At 43.8% G+C, this 16,909-nt stretch overlaps 1 protein-coding gene across 1 annotated transcript in view; it reads right to left on the bottom strand.

The window, feature by feature from the left end:
• The window catches only part of CAPZA1 (capping actin protein of muscle Z-line subunit alpha 1), a gene marked incomplete at its 5' end in the record, with an annotated part of 284,137 nt that overhangs the window by 184,084 nt on the left and 83,144 nt on the right, over positions 1-16,909 (bottom strand). The window contains 1 exon segment of the mRNA XM_044076941.1: positions 13,606-13,685. Within this exon segment, the coding sequence (XP_043932876.1) occupies positions 13,606-13,685 (80 nt within the window).

A 16,909-nucleotide genomic window follows, 5' to 3' on the forward strand; every position in this document is an offset into this window, starting at 1 on the left:
GTGTTGTTTCCATACTCTCCTTAAGTACCACTGAAATTTCCTCATGTGTAGCCTTGCTAAGGGTACTATGGGAATGGTGGAGGCCATGAATCCCAGGAGCCTCAGAAACTCCCTGTTGGAAAGGGCTTGGACAGAGAGAATTCCTTGGAAATAAGGGATAAGGCCCAGAATCTTGTCTGGAGGAAGGCAGGCTATGATTTTCCCTGTGAGAATCCTACATCCTAAGAACACATGATCCTGTGAGGGGTTTAGAGAAGATTTTTGAAGGTTTATGGTAAACCCCAGGCCTCTCAGCAGGGAGATGGTGCAATAGCATTTGGACTATACCATCTGTGGGGACGATGCCTGGATGAGGATATCATCCACAGAAGGGAAGAGCTGGATCCCCTGCATTCTGATGAAGGCAATGACTGAGGCTAGGCACTTTGTGAACACCCTCGGGGCCAAAGAGAGACCAACTGGCAAAGCACACAACTGAAAATGCACAGAACCCACTGAGAAAATAAGGAATTTCCTGAAAAGAGGATGTATTGGAATGTGCAGATAGGCATCCTTTATATTAAAGGACACCAGTAGGCCTGCGGGAGGATCAAGGAGAGGAGAGCTGGAACAATCAGCATCCGAAAGGAAGGGCCTTGTGGAAGGTATATAGATGAGATAGGTCTCCAGGGTCCTTCTTTTTCCTGGGGACCAGGAACATGCTGGAGTAAAATCCTTTTCCTCTTAGATCTTGGGGCACCTCTTGAATTGTGCTTTGAAAGGAGGGCCTGCAGGACTAGAGAAAAGGAAGCCATTAGGTATCGAGGGGGTTGAGAAATGCCCCTGAAGGTTGGTCTGGACTCCCACACCATGAAATAACCCTGTTTTATGAGAGGACCCAAAAGTCCTGGGTAATCTGTTTCCAAGAAGGGAAGGAGAGGAAGATATGCAGGGAGAGTCGGGTAGCTGGGCTTACAGCCTGGTAGTCACAGACTATCATGTTTGGCCTGAAAAGGCTGATTTTGAGCTGGAGTGGAGGGAGAAGTCCTGGAAGGGGTCTGCTTCCTGGCATCTTTATTCCCTCTGGAGGACATGTGCCTGGAAGGCCTTCGCACAAAGGCAGTCCTAGCCCAGTAGTTCCTCGGGACACGGGGAGCTAGGGACACAAATATATGCCTGAGGTCCTGAAGTTCTTTGCCCTTCTCCTGTAGGACGTCAGAGACCTCTGCATCCGCAGAACCAAACAAGGCTTTGTTATCCAAGCATGCATCCATTAATTTAGTTTTAATGTCATCTGGCAGAGGTTGTAGCCTAAACCAGGAGCATCTCCTGATGATGGACCCTGAGGCAGCAGCCCTTGCTGAAGCCTCCACTGAATCATAACTAAACTTTATAGAGGGTCTGGTAACTTGGCTGCAGGAACTCAATAAGCTAGCAATCTTTGCCTTGTTGGGGGAATCAGGTAAGTCACCCAGTTGTTTAATGGCATCTGTCAGAAGGACCAAGAAATATTTGTCGATACAAGTCTGACAGTTTATAGCTCTCACAGCTAAGGTGGCAGATGTAGAGACTTTTTTGCATACTCTTTCCATGATTCTGCTTTCCTTATCTGAGGGGAGTAAGGAAGTTTGGAAGTTGAGGGAGGAAGTTTAGAAGTTTTACTTGCAGCCTCAGAAATAGTTGATGGGTCTGTAGAAGGGGCCTTGAAGAGGAACTTGGCATCTTCAGGGACTTTATAAAATATGTCAGTGCGCTTTGGTGCAGGGGGTTGGGAATGTGGGGCTTTAGTAGCAGCCAGGAATGCATCCAAAAAGGCAGAATGGATAGGGGGAACACCATACAGGTAAGGAGACCCAATTTGCAGGAGGTCATAATACCTCTTCTGGGTCTCAGAAGCCTGACTACAATCCCATTTAAAAAAACGTCCTTCATTTGTACAATCTCCCCAAAGGTAATGTCTTCCCCAGGGGAATCAGTTCCATTTGACTCCTCCTCTGGGGAAGCAATTTGAGAGGTGTTAAGTGAGGGATTCATCCTCTGAAGATTCCTCTTCCTCAGAAGAAATGTCAACCAATGGCGAACTCTTATGAGTACAGGCTGAAGGGGCCTGGGTAGGAGCTGAAGCCTAGTGTAAAGCCAAGAAGGTGTTAAGTAGGCCTTGGGTAAAGACCTGCCAGTCGGGGGTTTGATCAGACAGCATGATCTGAGTAGGGGCAGTATGTTTGTTTTTTTTTTGTCTTTTTGGGAGCATCTGACACAGAGGTGACTAAGATATGATGGAGAGAAAGAGGAACGGGCGTCGGGCGACACTCTACACAACATCAGAGATAACGTCTTCACGGATGACGACTAGGGAAATCCCATGCAGGCCTTCAGAAATAATACACAGAGGGCCCCCCCAAATGCCCGGGTCAGACTCCTGCAACTCCGTCTGAGACATGCTGGTAGCCTAGTTAATGGCTCCCCCCCAGGTACCTGTCAGGAGGTCTGTAGATTCTGAATCAGAGTCTAGGCCTTCATCAGCCTCGAGAGGTACGGAAGGAAGAGAGGGCGCAGTCGTACCTTCAGGCCGAGGCTTCTTGGCCTTTTTTTGGGGGAGGCTCCTCCAAAGTTCCTGACGTCGGGTCCATAACTCTAGCATAACATTTCAGACACTGATTCTCTTAAGTATAGTTTTAGCATGGCCAAACTGCTCCTAAGAGTATAGGGTACAAAGGACTTACAGATCTTGCAAGTGGAATGACCGTGGTCTGGACCTAGACAGAATAAGCAATTTTTATTTTATTTATTTTTATTTTACATTTGTTAACCGGGAGAGTCCGACTGGATACATGTCCATTTTCAGCGGAGGCCCGGGGAGAAAAGCTCCAAGTACATAACAGACATATGAACATTGTTAATGCAAAAAAAAAGGAAGATAGTTGAGTTCTAAATACAATATAAAGATACATCACATCTTGGGGAAAAAAAAAAACAACAGCAGCATATAAAAAAAAACATAGGTCAGTTACAAAGGCGAAGCGCCTTGTTAAAAAGCGGTTAAGGATAGTGAGGTAAGAGCAGGGTAAATGATAGTGGTTAATCAGGTTTGGAACAGGGACATTGCCAGAGAGTATTGAGATGGGGTTTAAGCTTTTTTTTGAATTGTAGGAGTGAGGGTTCTGAGGTGAGCATGGTCGGTAGGGAGTTCCACATTTTACCTACAAAGTTTGAGAATAGAGAATCCCCAGCAGAATTATTGGCTTTGGTAGTTTGAGCTAAGATCTTATTGGAGGAGCGTAAAGATTGCAGGTTAATATAGGGATGAATGATGTTTTTCAGAGCTGGTGTTTTCTCTGGGTGATACAGTATCTGGTGAGCCGTTTTGAGTTGGTTGAAATGGAGTTGGCTGGAAAACTCTAACCACCCTAGTTGCTTCAAGTTAGTGCAGTGGTGCGTTCTAAAGGTGGAATTTGTGGCAAATCTAGCTATGTGACTGTAACAAGAAGCAAGTTTAAGGGTTGTCTTGTTTAGGTTTGTAAAGAGGGGGGAGGCATAGAAAAGAGTTGATAGTAGGTGTGTGCTGGCAATTGTAATTTTAGCATGAGGAGTGAGAAAGTGTTTTACTTTATAGAGAGAGCCAAGCTTTTTATTGACGGTTTTGATGGTAAGATTGAAATGGGTGTCAAATTTAAGGGAGTTATCAATGGTAACACCTAATAGCGTTGTGTGTGAACAAAGCTCAAGCGAGTCCATATGTGGAATTTGCCTTTGACACAGACACTTGCCCTTTCTACCCGACATTAACTCGGCACAGTAGCAAGAAACAAAAACCCCTATAGAGTACTTATCTGAACGTGGGACAAGCACAAAGTCATTTTTCCAAGCGAGTGATGACCAGAGCTGGCAGTCACACAGGCGGCAGAAAAGTTCTGAGGTAATTGCGTGCTGACATCCGCTTTATAACCTACCTCCGTTTATGGCTGACGTACGCTGAGTGATGTGGGCCTTCACAGTAGCATTTATCTTTTGTAAAACAGCCGGATGTACAAGTCAACCAGAGACGGGCTCCCTCATGTTATAGTGAGCAGCAACTGAATAGAAGGACATCTAATTACTACTCTGGAAGGGTGGAGGTTTGAAATTGTTTTATGCCTTCCAGAAGCTGCAAGAGATCAGAGCAAAACTGTGTGTGTGTATTACTGACACACGTGTGATAAATACTGGCAGTTTCTAGCAATGGGGGTAGCATAGGAATCAAAAGTCAGATCAGATATATGTGATGTCATTCTGTAATCTAGGACAAAAATGATCAATACTAAATGAGACTGAAGTCTCATGGCACTCCTACTTCATATGAATAATAATTTAGGTCAGGAAAATATAGTGAGATTAGTTAAGTACCATTTTCTTTATCTATGTGAATCTATTCATCTGTTATTTTAATACTTCCTGTGACTGAAACTTTGGTGTTTATTGTAAATAGATATTTAGTATTTTCCTGTTTTCTTACTTATTAAATACATTTAAACATTTAAACTTTTCTTTGTGGCTAGTCTTTTAGAGAATATTTTAATATCACAGTAGTTGCATATATTTTGGTATTAGTATTAATTGTACACAGTATAATTAGTAACTACCCCATAACCTGGGCAGATGTGTGTGTGTGTGTGTGTGTGTGTGTGTGTGTGTGTGTGTGTGTGTGTGTGTGTGTTTAGAGCAGGGATATGAAGCAGTGGTTTCATAGACTGGTGGAGGGACTTAACTCTGTGGCTGTGCCAGTGAGAAACTCAAAGCTTGATGCAGAGTGCTGCATCTGGAGATACTGGGTGGATCCATTTTTCTTCTAAGTGAACATACCTCTCCAGTGCCAGTGGTGAGGATTCTGGCTCCTTAATTAATGGTCCAGAGTGGGAACGTCACATATTAGTGGCAGTGGTGGGATATTAATTGAACTTCTGCAGCTTGTAGGCAGTTACTAAAGATTAGTGCACTGTCAAGCATCCACAATGTAAACAGTTTTACATTTTAGTTCAAAACTGTTTTATTTATTTATTTACTTATTTTTGTTTAGTCAGGGAAAGCAGGCAAAGTGGTCAGCAGAGGATAATGTCAAGGTGACAAAACCAGTTTAGTCAAGGTGTGTGAAGCCAAAGGACTGGTGCATGCCGACCTGACTAAAGAGGAAATAATTTCAGCCTTAGTAGCAGTATCCAGGAGGATAACTAGTCTGTTGATGGGAATTTGCACCAGTCAGAAACAGGACAGTTCATCTTTTCCTCAAACAACTTAAAAAAAACCGTCTGGAGTTAGAGACTTGACCTGGAGGCCAAAGATTTGGAATTAGAACCAGCACAGAGACTGTGGCATTTGTAGGCTGAAGAAAAAAACTGCTGTGTTTGGAGGTTGAAAGGAATGAAAGACTAGAGCATCTGCAGGCTGAAGAAAATGAGAAGCAGCTTCAACATTGGAGAGAGATGCCAACTCATCACCAGGGTCATGGAGATAATGGGGAAGGGAATAACCAAACCCCAGAAACAACAAACGTCAGTAAACTTCTTCTACAGTTTACAGAGGGTGATCATTTTGACAGTTTTATTCATATATTTGAAAGGGTATGTACACAGTAAAAATGTTGACCAAGGGCTCTGGGTATGGTGTAACTGCTGTTTCTAAACTGTATGATACTGATTATGTTTAAACTATGAAAAAGCAAAGAACTGTTTACTTAAATGTTTTAAGTTAACACCTGAAGCTTACAGAAATAAGTTTTGGTAGCATAGATGCAACACAGATGAAAGTGTCTGACTATAATGCTCAGTTAAGCACTTATTTTCATACGTGGGTGAGTATCAGGTCACCACTTTTGAAGGGCTGACAAAACTTTTGGTGAGGGAGCAAGCCCTTAGCACTTTGCCTGAGGGCATGAGGATCTGGCTGGCAGACTGAGAATATAACTCCGCAGATGAGATGGGGGAAAAGGGATCTCTACTTAGCAAGCAAGGCAACAATGAACAGAAAGGGGTTACCATTGTTGAACATGGATACAAGGGAACCCATGGTGGGCTGTCTAAACTAACCCAAAATAGCCACCAGTAACAGGGGAAACCAATAGTTCAGGTACATGGCCAGTATCAAGGGTTAAATATAACTAGTGGGGCCATGTACCATATAGATGTCCACGGAGGCAAGGTGGAGAACAAAAGGTGGGGGAAACACCAACTGGGAATAACAGTATGCCAATGGTAAGTTGTTGGGAAACAACAGGGGGTACCAAACTATGACAAGAGGTTATATCCTATCTTAGTGGATGGAACACAGGCCACTGCTAAGAAAGAGACAGCCTCTTGACATAACCACTGTGAAGTCCACAGCGGTTAAAGAGGAACAGTAATTGCTTAGGCAGTTCACTCCAGTCAGAGCTTTAGGAAGGACTCCATTCCAAATGTCTTTGGCCAGGGTTCACCTTGACTGGGAGGGTGGAAAAAGAAGCAAGCAGGTGTGTTTGAGGATATCCCTCCAGATGTCCTGATAGGGAATGATTTTGATAATGCAGAACACCTTGTGTGCATGAAGTTACACGCAGTCAGGCATGTGGGTCTGGTAGCCTGGGGGAGACCCAGACAAACATCACACCGGAAGCCAGGGGTGGTGAGGTGGCTAATTCAGGGAGGAAACTGGCATGTAGCAGTCGGCCTGAAGGTGAACCACAGTTGCTGGTAGGTAGTGATGTTCCCTAGGGCAGGATGATTGCAAGGGCAGAGGTGAATGGCAGTACCAAGGCTGACAGTGAGGCACTAGTGTCAGAAGATACCAGACTTCCTGCGGAAGGGGAGTTGGGAAGAGTTACAAAGATGGCATTGAGACAGGCTCAGTTCTCAGACCCTACACTGAAAGGCTTGAGGGAGGTAGGTTGGGAGGCACCTGACTCGCAAAGAAAACTGGAGTCTGTATACTGGAACAAAGGGTTACTGTATAGAGAGTGGATGCTTGAGGGAGGGCTACAGGGTGAGGTAATACAGCAGTTGGTAGTACCTACAGCCTACTGTCTGGCACTTCTAGCCATAGCCCATGGCACTCCTTTTCCAGGTCATATGGGCATAAAGCGTACCAAGAGGTATATTATGCAGAACTTTAACTGGCGTGGGATTGCAAGGGATGTAACAGGGTACTGCAGGACCTGTGACTAGCACCGAAAAAGTAAGCAAGGCATGAGACAAGGTCAAGTCCCCTATGATGCCTTTGCCTGTGATTGAAGAGCAGTTTCACATGGTAGCGAAGGATACTGTTGGGCCTCTGAGTACTCCAAGCTCTACAGAGATCAAGTATATCCTGGTGTTAGTAGATCATGCTACTAGACAACCCTGAGGTGGTGGTTATGTTCTCCATCAAGGCAGAGAAGGTGGAAAATGCTTTGTTAGAGATTTTCAGCAGAGTATATTTTCTGAGAGAAATACTGACCGATAGAGGTGTCAATTTCATATCAGACCTCCAGGCTTGTCTGTGGGAGTGCTGTGGGGTGAAACACCTAAAAACCACCCCCTACAACCTCCAGACTAATGGTCATGTAGAGAGGTTAAACTCTACACTAAGGACCATTGCATTTGCAGAACAGTTTGTGAGAGAGTGGCACAAATATTTGCCCCATATGCTTTTTGCATACAGACAGGTATCCCAGGAATCCACAGGTTTTTCACCCTTTGAATTGCTGTATGGGCATAAGGTGAGGGGGCCTTTAGATCTGATTTGTGGTGAGTGCGAATCCCACAAGGAGTCTGTGGTGGCATATGTCCTAAACCTCACTGAAAAGCTTAGGGAGCTCACAGGCTTGGCCCAAGAGAACCTGGTAGGAGCCAGACAGCAGAAAAATGTCTGGTATGACAGCAATGCTCGAACCCGAGAGTATGCTGTTGGACAGAAGGTTATGGTTCTTATTCCTGTCGGACATAAGCTGTAGGCAGCTTGGTCGGGACCCTTCAAAGTGGAAAGGAAGGTCAGTGATGTTAATTGCATGGTAGAAGTGCTAGGCAGGAAGCAAGGGCACAATTTGTACCACAATAACATGATGATGCCCTACCATGACAGGAAGGCCCTTGGGGTAAAGTATTCACAGTAGGTGGCAGGAGGGGTTTGAAGGGGGATCTATGCCTACATCACACCAGCAAGCAAAATGCAAAGTTACTAAGGTGGAAACTAGGGTTGCAGACATATGACATGACAGTTGCAGCACTGTAATAATGTCAGCAATGCCCATGCAGATAGGTTCTCAAGACAGGGCATGGGTTAATGTATTCCCAGACAGACAGGGCATGGGTTAATGTATTCCCAGACAGGCTCATTCTTCTCAAGCAATGCTTCTCAAGAGCCATTTGAAAAACTATCTTGAGTCTTCAAAGGGGGAAGAGATGTGGCAATGTGAGGTATTGCCAGCTATGTCATCAGCAGTAGGGCAGTGGATGTGTAACATATGCCAGCACAGCTAGCTGGAATTTTGTAAAGAACTGTTATGTCATTTATACATCAAACTGATTTGTACAGATGCTTGCATTGAAAAATGTACATGCTGCTTGTGTTAAAAATGTACCAACAGTGTGCCCTGCTGGACAGAATAAAATATGCATGGATTACTGTAATTGTTTGAATGTTAATGTTTTAACAGAGGAGACTGGAAGAGAACAGGTTAAGCTCAATCCACCTAACTTTGAAAATAGTTTGAAATTAAATTACATGTCTTAGGCCATAAAAATTGCATCTCATCTTACAGTTCTCAACGCAGCCAGAGACAAAAAGTCTGTCAGGGAGATTTCTGTATTGTCTTTGAGGCACTGCTACTCTGGAAGGGTGGAGGTTTGAAATTGTTTTATAACTTCCAAAAGGTGCAACATATCTGAACAAAAGTGTGTGTTTGTGTGTGTGTGTGTGTGTGTGTGTGTGTGTGTGTGTGTGTGTGTGTATTGACACTAATGTGCTAAATCCTGGCAGTTTTCAGCAATGGGATTAGCACTGGAACCAGACGTCAGATGACCAGAGGTATGTGATGTTATTCTGTAATCTAGTACAAAAATGATGCTCAACACTAGATGAGACTGAAATCTCATGGCACTCTATTTTTGGAACCTGACAAGGAAGAACCCCTCACCTACTTAATCTTGCCTTGCTCTAGTAAGTAACTAGAGAATAGTAATTCTTCAGATCAGTCAGGAGAATAAAGTGAGATTAGTTAAGTACTGTTTTTCTGTAGCTGTGCGACTCAGTCTGTGTAATTTTAATATTTCCTATGGTTGAAACTCTGGTGCTTACTGTAAATAGATATTTAGTATTTTCATGTTCTTTTCTTATTTATTGCTAAATATATTTAAACTTTTCATTGGGGCTGGTCTTTTAGAGAATATTTTAATCTCTGAAAGTACTTGTATACTTGATGACAGCTCTGGCCATTCCTGAAAGCCCTGCTGTTTGTCAAACTACAATTTATATTAGTATTAACTGCACACAGTATAACTGGGTACCTTGTAAGAGCCACAGAGTAGCTGGCTGCTGAGTGGTGGCAGTAACTACCCTTAGTCTGGGCAGAGGCGACATTGCTAGCGAATCTGTGCCAGCGTTTCCCAAGTAGGTGTGTGTGTGTGTGTGTGTGTGTGTGTGTGTGTGTGTGTGTGTGTGTGTGTGTGTGTGTATGTGTGTGTGTGCGTCAACTACTTGGAGCAAGGACATAAAGCACTGGTTTCAGACAGAGTGGTGGAGGACTTGGCTTGGGCTTTCGGCTGAGGATTTAACTCTGCAGCTGTGCCTGTGGGGAGCCTTACTGGGGACCTGGGAAGAGACAGAAAGGGAAACCCAGACCCTGGGCTGAGTGTGCTCCTTGTGTGCTCTTAAAAGGAATTGCGCTTGATGCAGAAAGCTGCATCTGGAAATTCTGGGTGTATCCATTTTTGCTCCAAGTGAATATCCCTCTCCTTTGCCAGTGGTGAGGACTCAGGCTCCTTGATTACTGGCACAGAGTGGGTGCATCAAAGAGAATACATACCCCACACAAGCACCAAGCACACACAGCCACACACAAGGACCACACACACACAAGGACCACACACACACAAGGACCACACACACACAAGGACCACACACACACAAGGACCACACACACAAGGACCACACACACAGAGAAACTATGCTTATCCTTGGGTAGATTCTTATGACTACATTTAGAGTACTTTTCAAAACATGTTTGCTTATCCATTTCTGAAAGAGCTAAACTGATCAACCACAAATAAGAGGCCAAAAGCTGCAAAAATTGCCAAAATGAATGAACACCTAACAAAGAAGCTGATAAACCACAGGGGAGGAGTTGGAGTCTGGAACAGTTTTTTTTTTAGATGTTAAACTGACATGCCTGTAGCCAAAAGTTCAACAGGGTGAAGTACCAGACAACACAAGAGAGTGGCATTTCTGTCTGGTTCTCCAGAATGGGAGACATGCTAATAAAGTGCAGGGCAGATCTTAATATCCTGGTTATTGAAGACATACAATACCCAGTGGTATGATGTAATGTCTACACACTGGATGCAGATGGGCCTCTCAGAAACTTGCAATGTGGTGGTTAAATTTACACTGAAGACAATATCAAATACCAACATAACCCTCCCAAGCATGAGTTCCATGAGGCAGAGGGGATATGGAGGAGTGGGTGTGAAAAAGAAATACAAGCCAAGACTAACATGAAGGGCTTTCTCTCCGCTGCTGCCAGCAGGTTTACAGACCTTGTCTCTCTTCCTCTGTCATTCGTGTTTCTCAAATGTCTTCTTGCCTGTTGCCTACAAAGACAGGACTGATTTAGAAGCTAATTTCTACTGCATTTTGGATGGTGGGGAAGAAAGAGGTGCTTTACTCTTTAGATCACCTTACTGTTTTCCACTAAAGTTTTTTTTAAAGTGGTCTAGATTCCCAAACAAAGAGTCTGCCTAGTGTAGCATTAAGAAGCTCTCATTTAATGTCCACTGAGAAAAGCTGAATCTTCAGTTATACACAAGGTCTGGCCAAATACCCATGGAAGTAGCTCTGGGTGTTGCATTAAAATATCAGTCATACTGAGTGATGCATTTCTAAACATCAAGGTCTGCTGGGCAAGTATCACAATCTGCATTTAGAGAGTTTAATCCCATACTTTCCCATTTAAGTTTTCTATACAGCTAAAGACTCTACCTTGAAACTGGTCCATGAGCATTTGGCAGTTTGCAGCCCTGAAAGCCAAGCTGTTCAAAATAGTCATTTTTCCTGTCTTGACCAGGACACTGCTCTCCCTACCAGTGTGTCAGACCTAGACTTAAAACTAGCTTATCACATTTTGCTGCATCCAAGGAGATGTCCAGTTCCACAATATGCTCTTCTACAGGTAAAGAAAATTCTGTAAGACCTTACTGAGACTGTCAGGATTTTTTTTGGTTGGGGTTTACAGTTCAGTTCTAGTGACATTGCTTTTGACAAAAAACATCTACAAAGGCCTCAAAGTGTCAAGATACCTCCCTCCTGGTATCTAACACTTACATTTCCCCATTTGAAGTGAATCCTAAAGAGGCAATGAGGTGATTTCCTCAATATCACAGTTACAATGAACAGGTGAGGAAAGCTGAGAAGTACAAAATAAATTCTTACGTTCTGAGGAAGAATCTAAGACCTTCATCGGGTAAGCTCATCTCTTCTGTTTGACGAACAGAGGTAGCATGTTGCTCCACAAGACTGCCCACCAGTGATCAAAAAGCTCTTCTATCAATTTCTTAAAATCCTCAAATATCAGGGATGTTAAGCAATGAGAGTGCACTAGCATTGTCAAGGGACATTCCATCATCCTGGTTTTCAGTGAATGTCACTTAAAAGGGGGTTGCTGCACTAGGTATTGCCCCCATTACTGGTTCATTGCCTCACTAGCCAAGATGTCTTCAAGACTGTGAGGTGAAAGAGCAACTCCACACTCCAGCATCTCTTGAGGAGCGTCTTCCCCTCACCACCTTATAGCAGTGCTCTTTGTTACGTTCCTTCTTTGGTGAAGAAGGGCCTCCCCTGAGAATGCTAAAGTATGCTTGGTAGCCTGCACAATGGCTTCTACTTTTTTATACTTCAACCACACATACTGAGTGGCTTTTTTTTCCCATCTGGATTATCCTAATGAAGCAAGCAAAAATTTGTCAGTCATTTAAGAAATGGCATCTCCACAGCAAAAACGGCAGTTAGACTGTTAATCTTTGTAAGGGACCTGACATTGCATTCACACAAAGGCTGTTCAAATATACATGAGGCACATGCCAGAAAAAAATTTCCCTACAAGTTTTTCACCAGCAAAAATAAAATAAGATAAAGTAAAAGAACAATCTCTCCATTGGGGCGCTAATCTTTTCAAAAGAACTCTGGGTCTCTGGTCATATCAAGTAAATGTGAACTTACTGTGACGTACATATGCCTACAGCAAAAACTGAAAATGGCACAGATGGACTGCCTGCTTTATGATGCAAGTGTGCATTCCATGCGAGAAGTCTGCATGCTCCTTAGACACGCAGACCTCCAGAAATTGGGCTTGTCCTATACACATCCACTCTTAGATAATAGCTTTCTAATACAGCAATGTGCCATTTCATATAAAGGATGAATAGTAACTGAAAGCAGTTTTACGGATGAGGTAGGAAGGGTCAAGAACAGTAAAAATTCGAGAACGGTGTCAGACACATGGAAGTTTATAAGAAGGGTAGTAAGTAACAGCATGCTTAGCATTGCTTAGAATGCTTGATGGCTAAAAACTACAGATTAATAAGCATGAAAATAGAACAAGTGGCACTTACTTGCCTTCAAAACGTGTCTTCTTGCAACTGATTCCTTAAGACACTGACTGAGCTATGCCTTGAAACATTAAAAGTATGCATATGCAAGTGTGGCATGTCGTAGACAGTAATTTCATATTCAATGACACTCTTTATACTTCTACAGGGCTGCTGGAACAATGGAAACTATCACAGAAGCTGAAGGGCGCAAGGCATTAAACCTACTCTGGGACAGAGCACCAAACCATTGCAGAATACACAATTTCTTTCATCTCCAAATGTACACACCTACGGGCTATTTTCACAATTCACCCACAACATGACTTTGAGAAACCCATTTGAAAGCAGGGGAGCATATGCAGACTTCACAAAGAAGGCATTCCTGACAAGAGTGGAACCAGAAATAGTCCTTCTTAGGCAGCAATTCTACTGGGTAGGCAGCTTCACTGCCCTCTCAATAAAAATGGATCTTAACAATTGTACTCAAAGACTAATGAAAAAAATGTCAGTAGATTCTGTTAGCAATACTAAGTAATTAACCAATTCTTCAGATCTTAGTTATCTCTTCTGATGCCCTGCAATACCTTAAGATGAACCATTAAAAGCAAGGAAAAGAGATGTAGTCCTTACTCAGCAGTTTACAGACAACAAAGGCATAAACTAGGCAATTAGCTGTCATAGCATTTAGTGTTGCACTACACTGTGATTAAATAGCACAAAATCAATTGAAGATAGACACATTTAAAAAACTCACATAGTTTGACAAACAGGAAATTTACTTCTGTAAGCAGCTCTGTCCTAAATAAAATACAACAAGAAAGAAGGGAAATTATAAAGCTACCAGAAATTTTTAGGCTGGAACTGGTGACTCTCAATGCAGGCAATAACCGTTTGTTGTCCATCAACAGTTTTACCATAGACCTGAAAAAGAAATTAGGAAGCAATCATTAAAATGCATTAATGTCAGACAACCTGCCTGTGTACTTTAAAAACAGCCATAAAGAACAGTTGTATAAGATCTGATCATAACCATAGATATCCTTCTCTTCCATGTTGCAGTATTCACAACCTTTGGGTTATCTTTATAGATAAGGGTTATCTGCTTGGCTACCAGAACATCTGACCAGTACACAAAAGCTTTAGTCACTGTGAGGTACGTGGGAGGTCTAATACTGGTTGTAGGCAGCGTAGGGCATAAAAGTGACGCATGCATGTACCTTTCCTCAGAACTGAACACCCCAGTTGGACTCCAGTCCCAGAAAAACTTCACAAGTCCCATGTCATCCAAAAAGGCTATATATATATATATATATATATATATATATATATATATATGATTGGGTAGGAGGGAGGGATAAAATAATGCAACATGGAAGAGAAGGACATCTATGGCTATGTTAAGATTTTAGACAACTATTCTATGTCCTACTACTCCCATGTTGCGGTATTCACAACCCTTGGGTGAGTGACAGATCTGAAAGGGAAGAGGAGGTGGGTGGAATGGAATTGTTTTCCAAGAATCCATGTAGGATTGCCCTAGCAAACCCTTTGCTAGACCTGGAAATACAGTCCAGTTTGTAATGTTTGATGAAAATATGGACAGATTTCCAGGTAGCTGCCTCTATAATGGAAGCTGTGTCCAGCCCTTTGAAGAAGGCTCCAGATGAGGCCATGGCTCTAGTGGAATGGGCTTTAAATTTTGAGTTTAAATGTCTCCATGGTAGGTGTAACAAAAGGAGATGGCCCTGGCCATTTTGTCACCGCCTTTTCCAGAGCTCTAGGGTGAAAGGAGACAAACAATTGTTCTGATCTCCTAAGGGATTTGGTTTCATCAAGGTAGAATCTTAGTTGTCCGTGAACATCAAGGGAATGCTGGACTCGCTGTCATTCTGGGGATGTGGTAAAAAGGTGGGGAGGTGAATACATTGGTTCAGGGACAGCTCACTGACCACCTTACGCACGGACGGGTTGGCCCTTGTCACTCTATCCTTGTGGAAGATTAGAAAAGATGGGGTGGCCATGACAGCCTGGAGCTCTGACACTCTCCTGGCTGATGTCAGAGCCACCAAAAGCACAGTCTCCCAAGTTCAATATTTTAGAGTGGCTTTTGATGCTGGCTTGAAAGGAGCAACAGTGAGCTTCTCTAAGATGTAGCTCAGGTTCTATGGGGGTCAGAATGGACCCCTGGGGGGTCCGAGGTGCAGTACTCCCTTAGGAATAACCTGAATGGAAGTTTGGAGGCAAGAGAAGGGTCAAGAGGCAGACAAGCCGAAATAGCACCTAGGTGGGCCTTAACAGAAGAATATCCCAGCCCTGCTTGCAACAATTCACACAGGTAGACAGCACTAAAGGTATCTTTCCCTGAAATGGGTCTGGCTGTCTTTGAAGACACCAAATGGAGAATCTTTTCCATTTGGGCAAGTAAGATCTCCTAGTATTGGATTTTCTGGCCTCCTCCAGAACATTAAGCATGTCCTCAGTGTAAAGGTGTCTAAAAGGGATCAAAACTCCATTACTCACAGGGTTAGGGTCAGAGATTTCAAGTGGGGATGGATTAGGGATCACTTGTCCTGTGTGATAAGGTCCACTCTGAGGTAACTTGTGATGACTGCCCTTGGCAAAATGCAGAAGTAGGGGGAAACAATGCTGTCTTGACCAAAAGGGAGTCACCAACAAGATTTTTGGTTTGTCCTGCTCAATTTTCAACAGTACTTTTTGCAGGAGTGGGAAGGGGGGATGCATAGAGAAACATCCCCTTCCATGACATAGAAAAGGCGTTGATTACCTTCGCTAAAGGCTGGGTGCCGTGGTACAAAAGAGTGAAAGTTGTCTGCTCAGAGGGGAGGCAAACCCCACTTGTGGACTATGTCCCGGAATACATCCCTGTGTAGCATCAGTTTGTGGGATTGTGACACAAACCTGCGCAAAGCGTCTGCCTGAGTGTTCTGAGTTGAGGAAATAGACTGCTTGCAGGGTGACTGCATGTTGGGCCACCAATTCTCAGGCCTGGAGTGCAGGTCTACATAGCAATTAAGATTTTGCTCCCACATTTGTTCACACAGCAGAGTACCGTACTGTTGTCTGTGAGCAACTTCAAGGGAGCCTTGCTTCAAAATGTGTTGGAAGGCACTCAGCGCAAGGATGATGGCCCTCATTTCTATGATGTTGATGTGCTCCTGCTTGAATGGGCCTGTCCACGTGCCTTGCACCTTGAAGCTGCCCAAAGCAGCTCCCCAGCCCAGGTCTGGAGCATATGTGTACATTCCTTGGACTGGGGTGAGGGGTTGTAATGGAAGCCCTGGGTTGAAAGAGACTTGACCCAGCCAGCAAAGTATCTCCTTCCTTAGGCATGGTAGGAAGGGAATGTTGTGGTCCAAGGGGTGGGAGTGTTGGGTCCATGAGGACCTCCGGTACCACTGAAGTTCCCTCATGTGTAGTCTTGCCAGTGGCAACATGGGTACAGTGGAGGCCATATGCCCTAGGAGTCTGAGATATTGTCTTGCTGTTACAGCTGTGGCATGGAGGACAAACAACAGGTATAACCTCAGGCTTTCCACCTTTTGGGACGGAAAGAACTCCATCACAACATCTGTCCTTATCCTGCATCCCAGGAAAACTTGGTTCTGGGAGGGGTTTAGCGTGGCCTTGGGGAAATTTAAGTTTAACCCCAGGGACTGCAGGACAGAGATGACTTTTTGGAGATGGATATGAAGGGAAGTGCGGCAACCTGCCAGGATCAGGTCGTCATCCAGGCATGGAAAAATTTGAATCCCTTGGACCCTGCAATAGGCTACCACTGGAGACAGACACTTGGTGAATACCACTGGAGCAGTAGATAGTCCAAAGGGCAAGGCAGAGAAAGTACAGTTGTGTACACTTACCATAAATGTAGATGTTTGAGTGCATTCACTGTTTCAGTCATCACACTTGGGTTATCCTGCCAGGGGTAGCCCTAAGTCAGCCTGAATACCAGAGGCTTAGCATTTCTGCGTCAGTTGCTGTCACTCCAGGACTGACATCAGGTCGTCAGCGGTATAAAAACAGGCAGCCGACATCACTACATCAGTTTTTCTTGCCCCAAATGTCAGGAGCCCCCAAACAGGGAGCTAGGTTATAGTGGAGTAACACCAACAGTAGAAAGTAAA

Source organism: Protopterus annectens, chromosome 7.part0 (assembly GCF_019279795.1).
Source record: "Protopterus annectens isolate FY-2018-M chromosome 7.part0, PAN1.0, whole genome shotgun sequence".
Taxonomy (NCBI): domain Eukaryota; kingdom Metazoa; phylum Chordata; order Ceratodontiformes; family Protopteridae; genus Protopterus; species Protopterus annectens.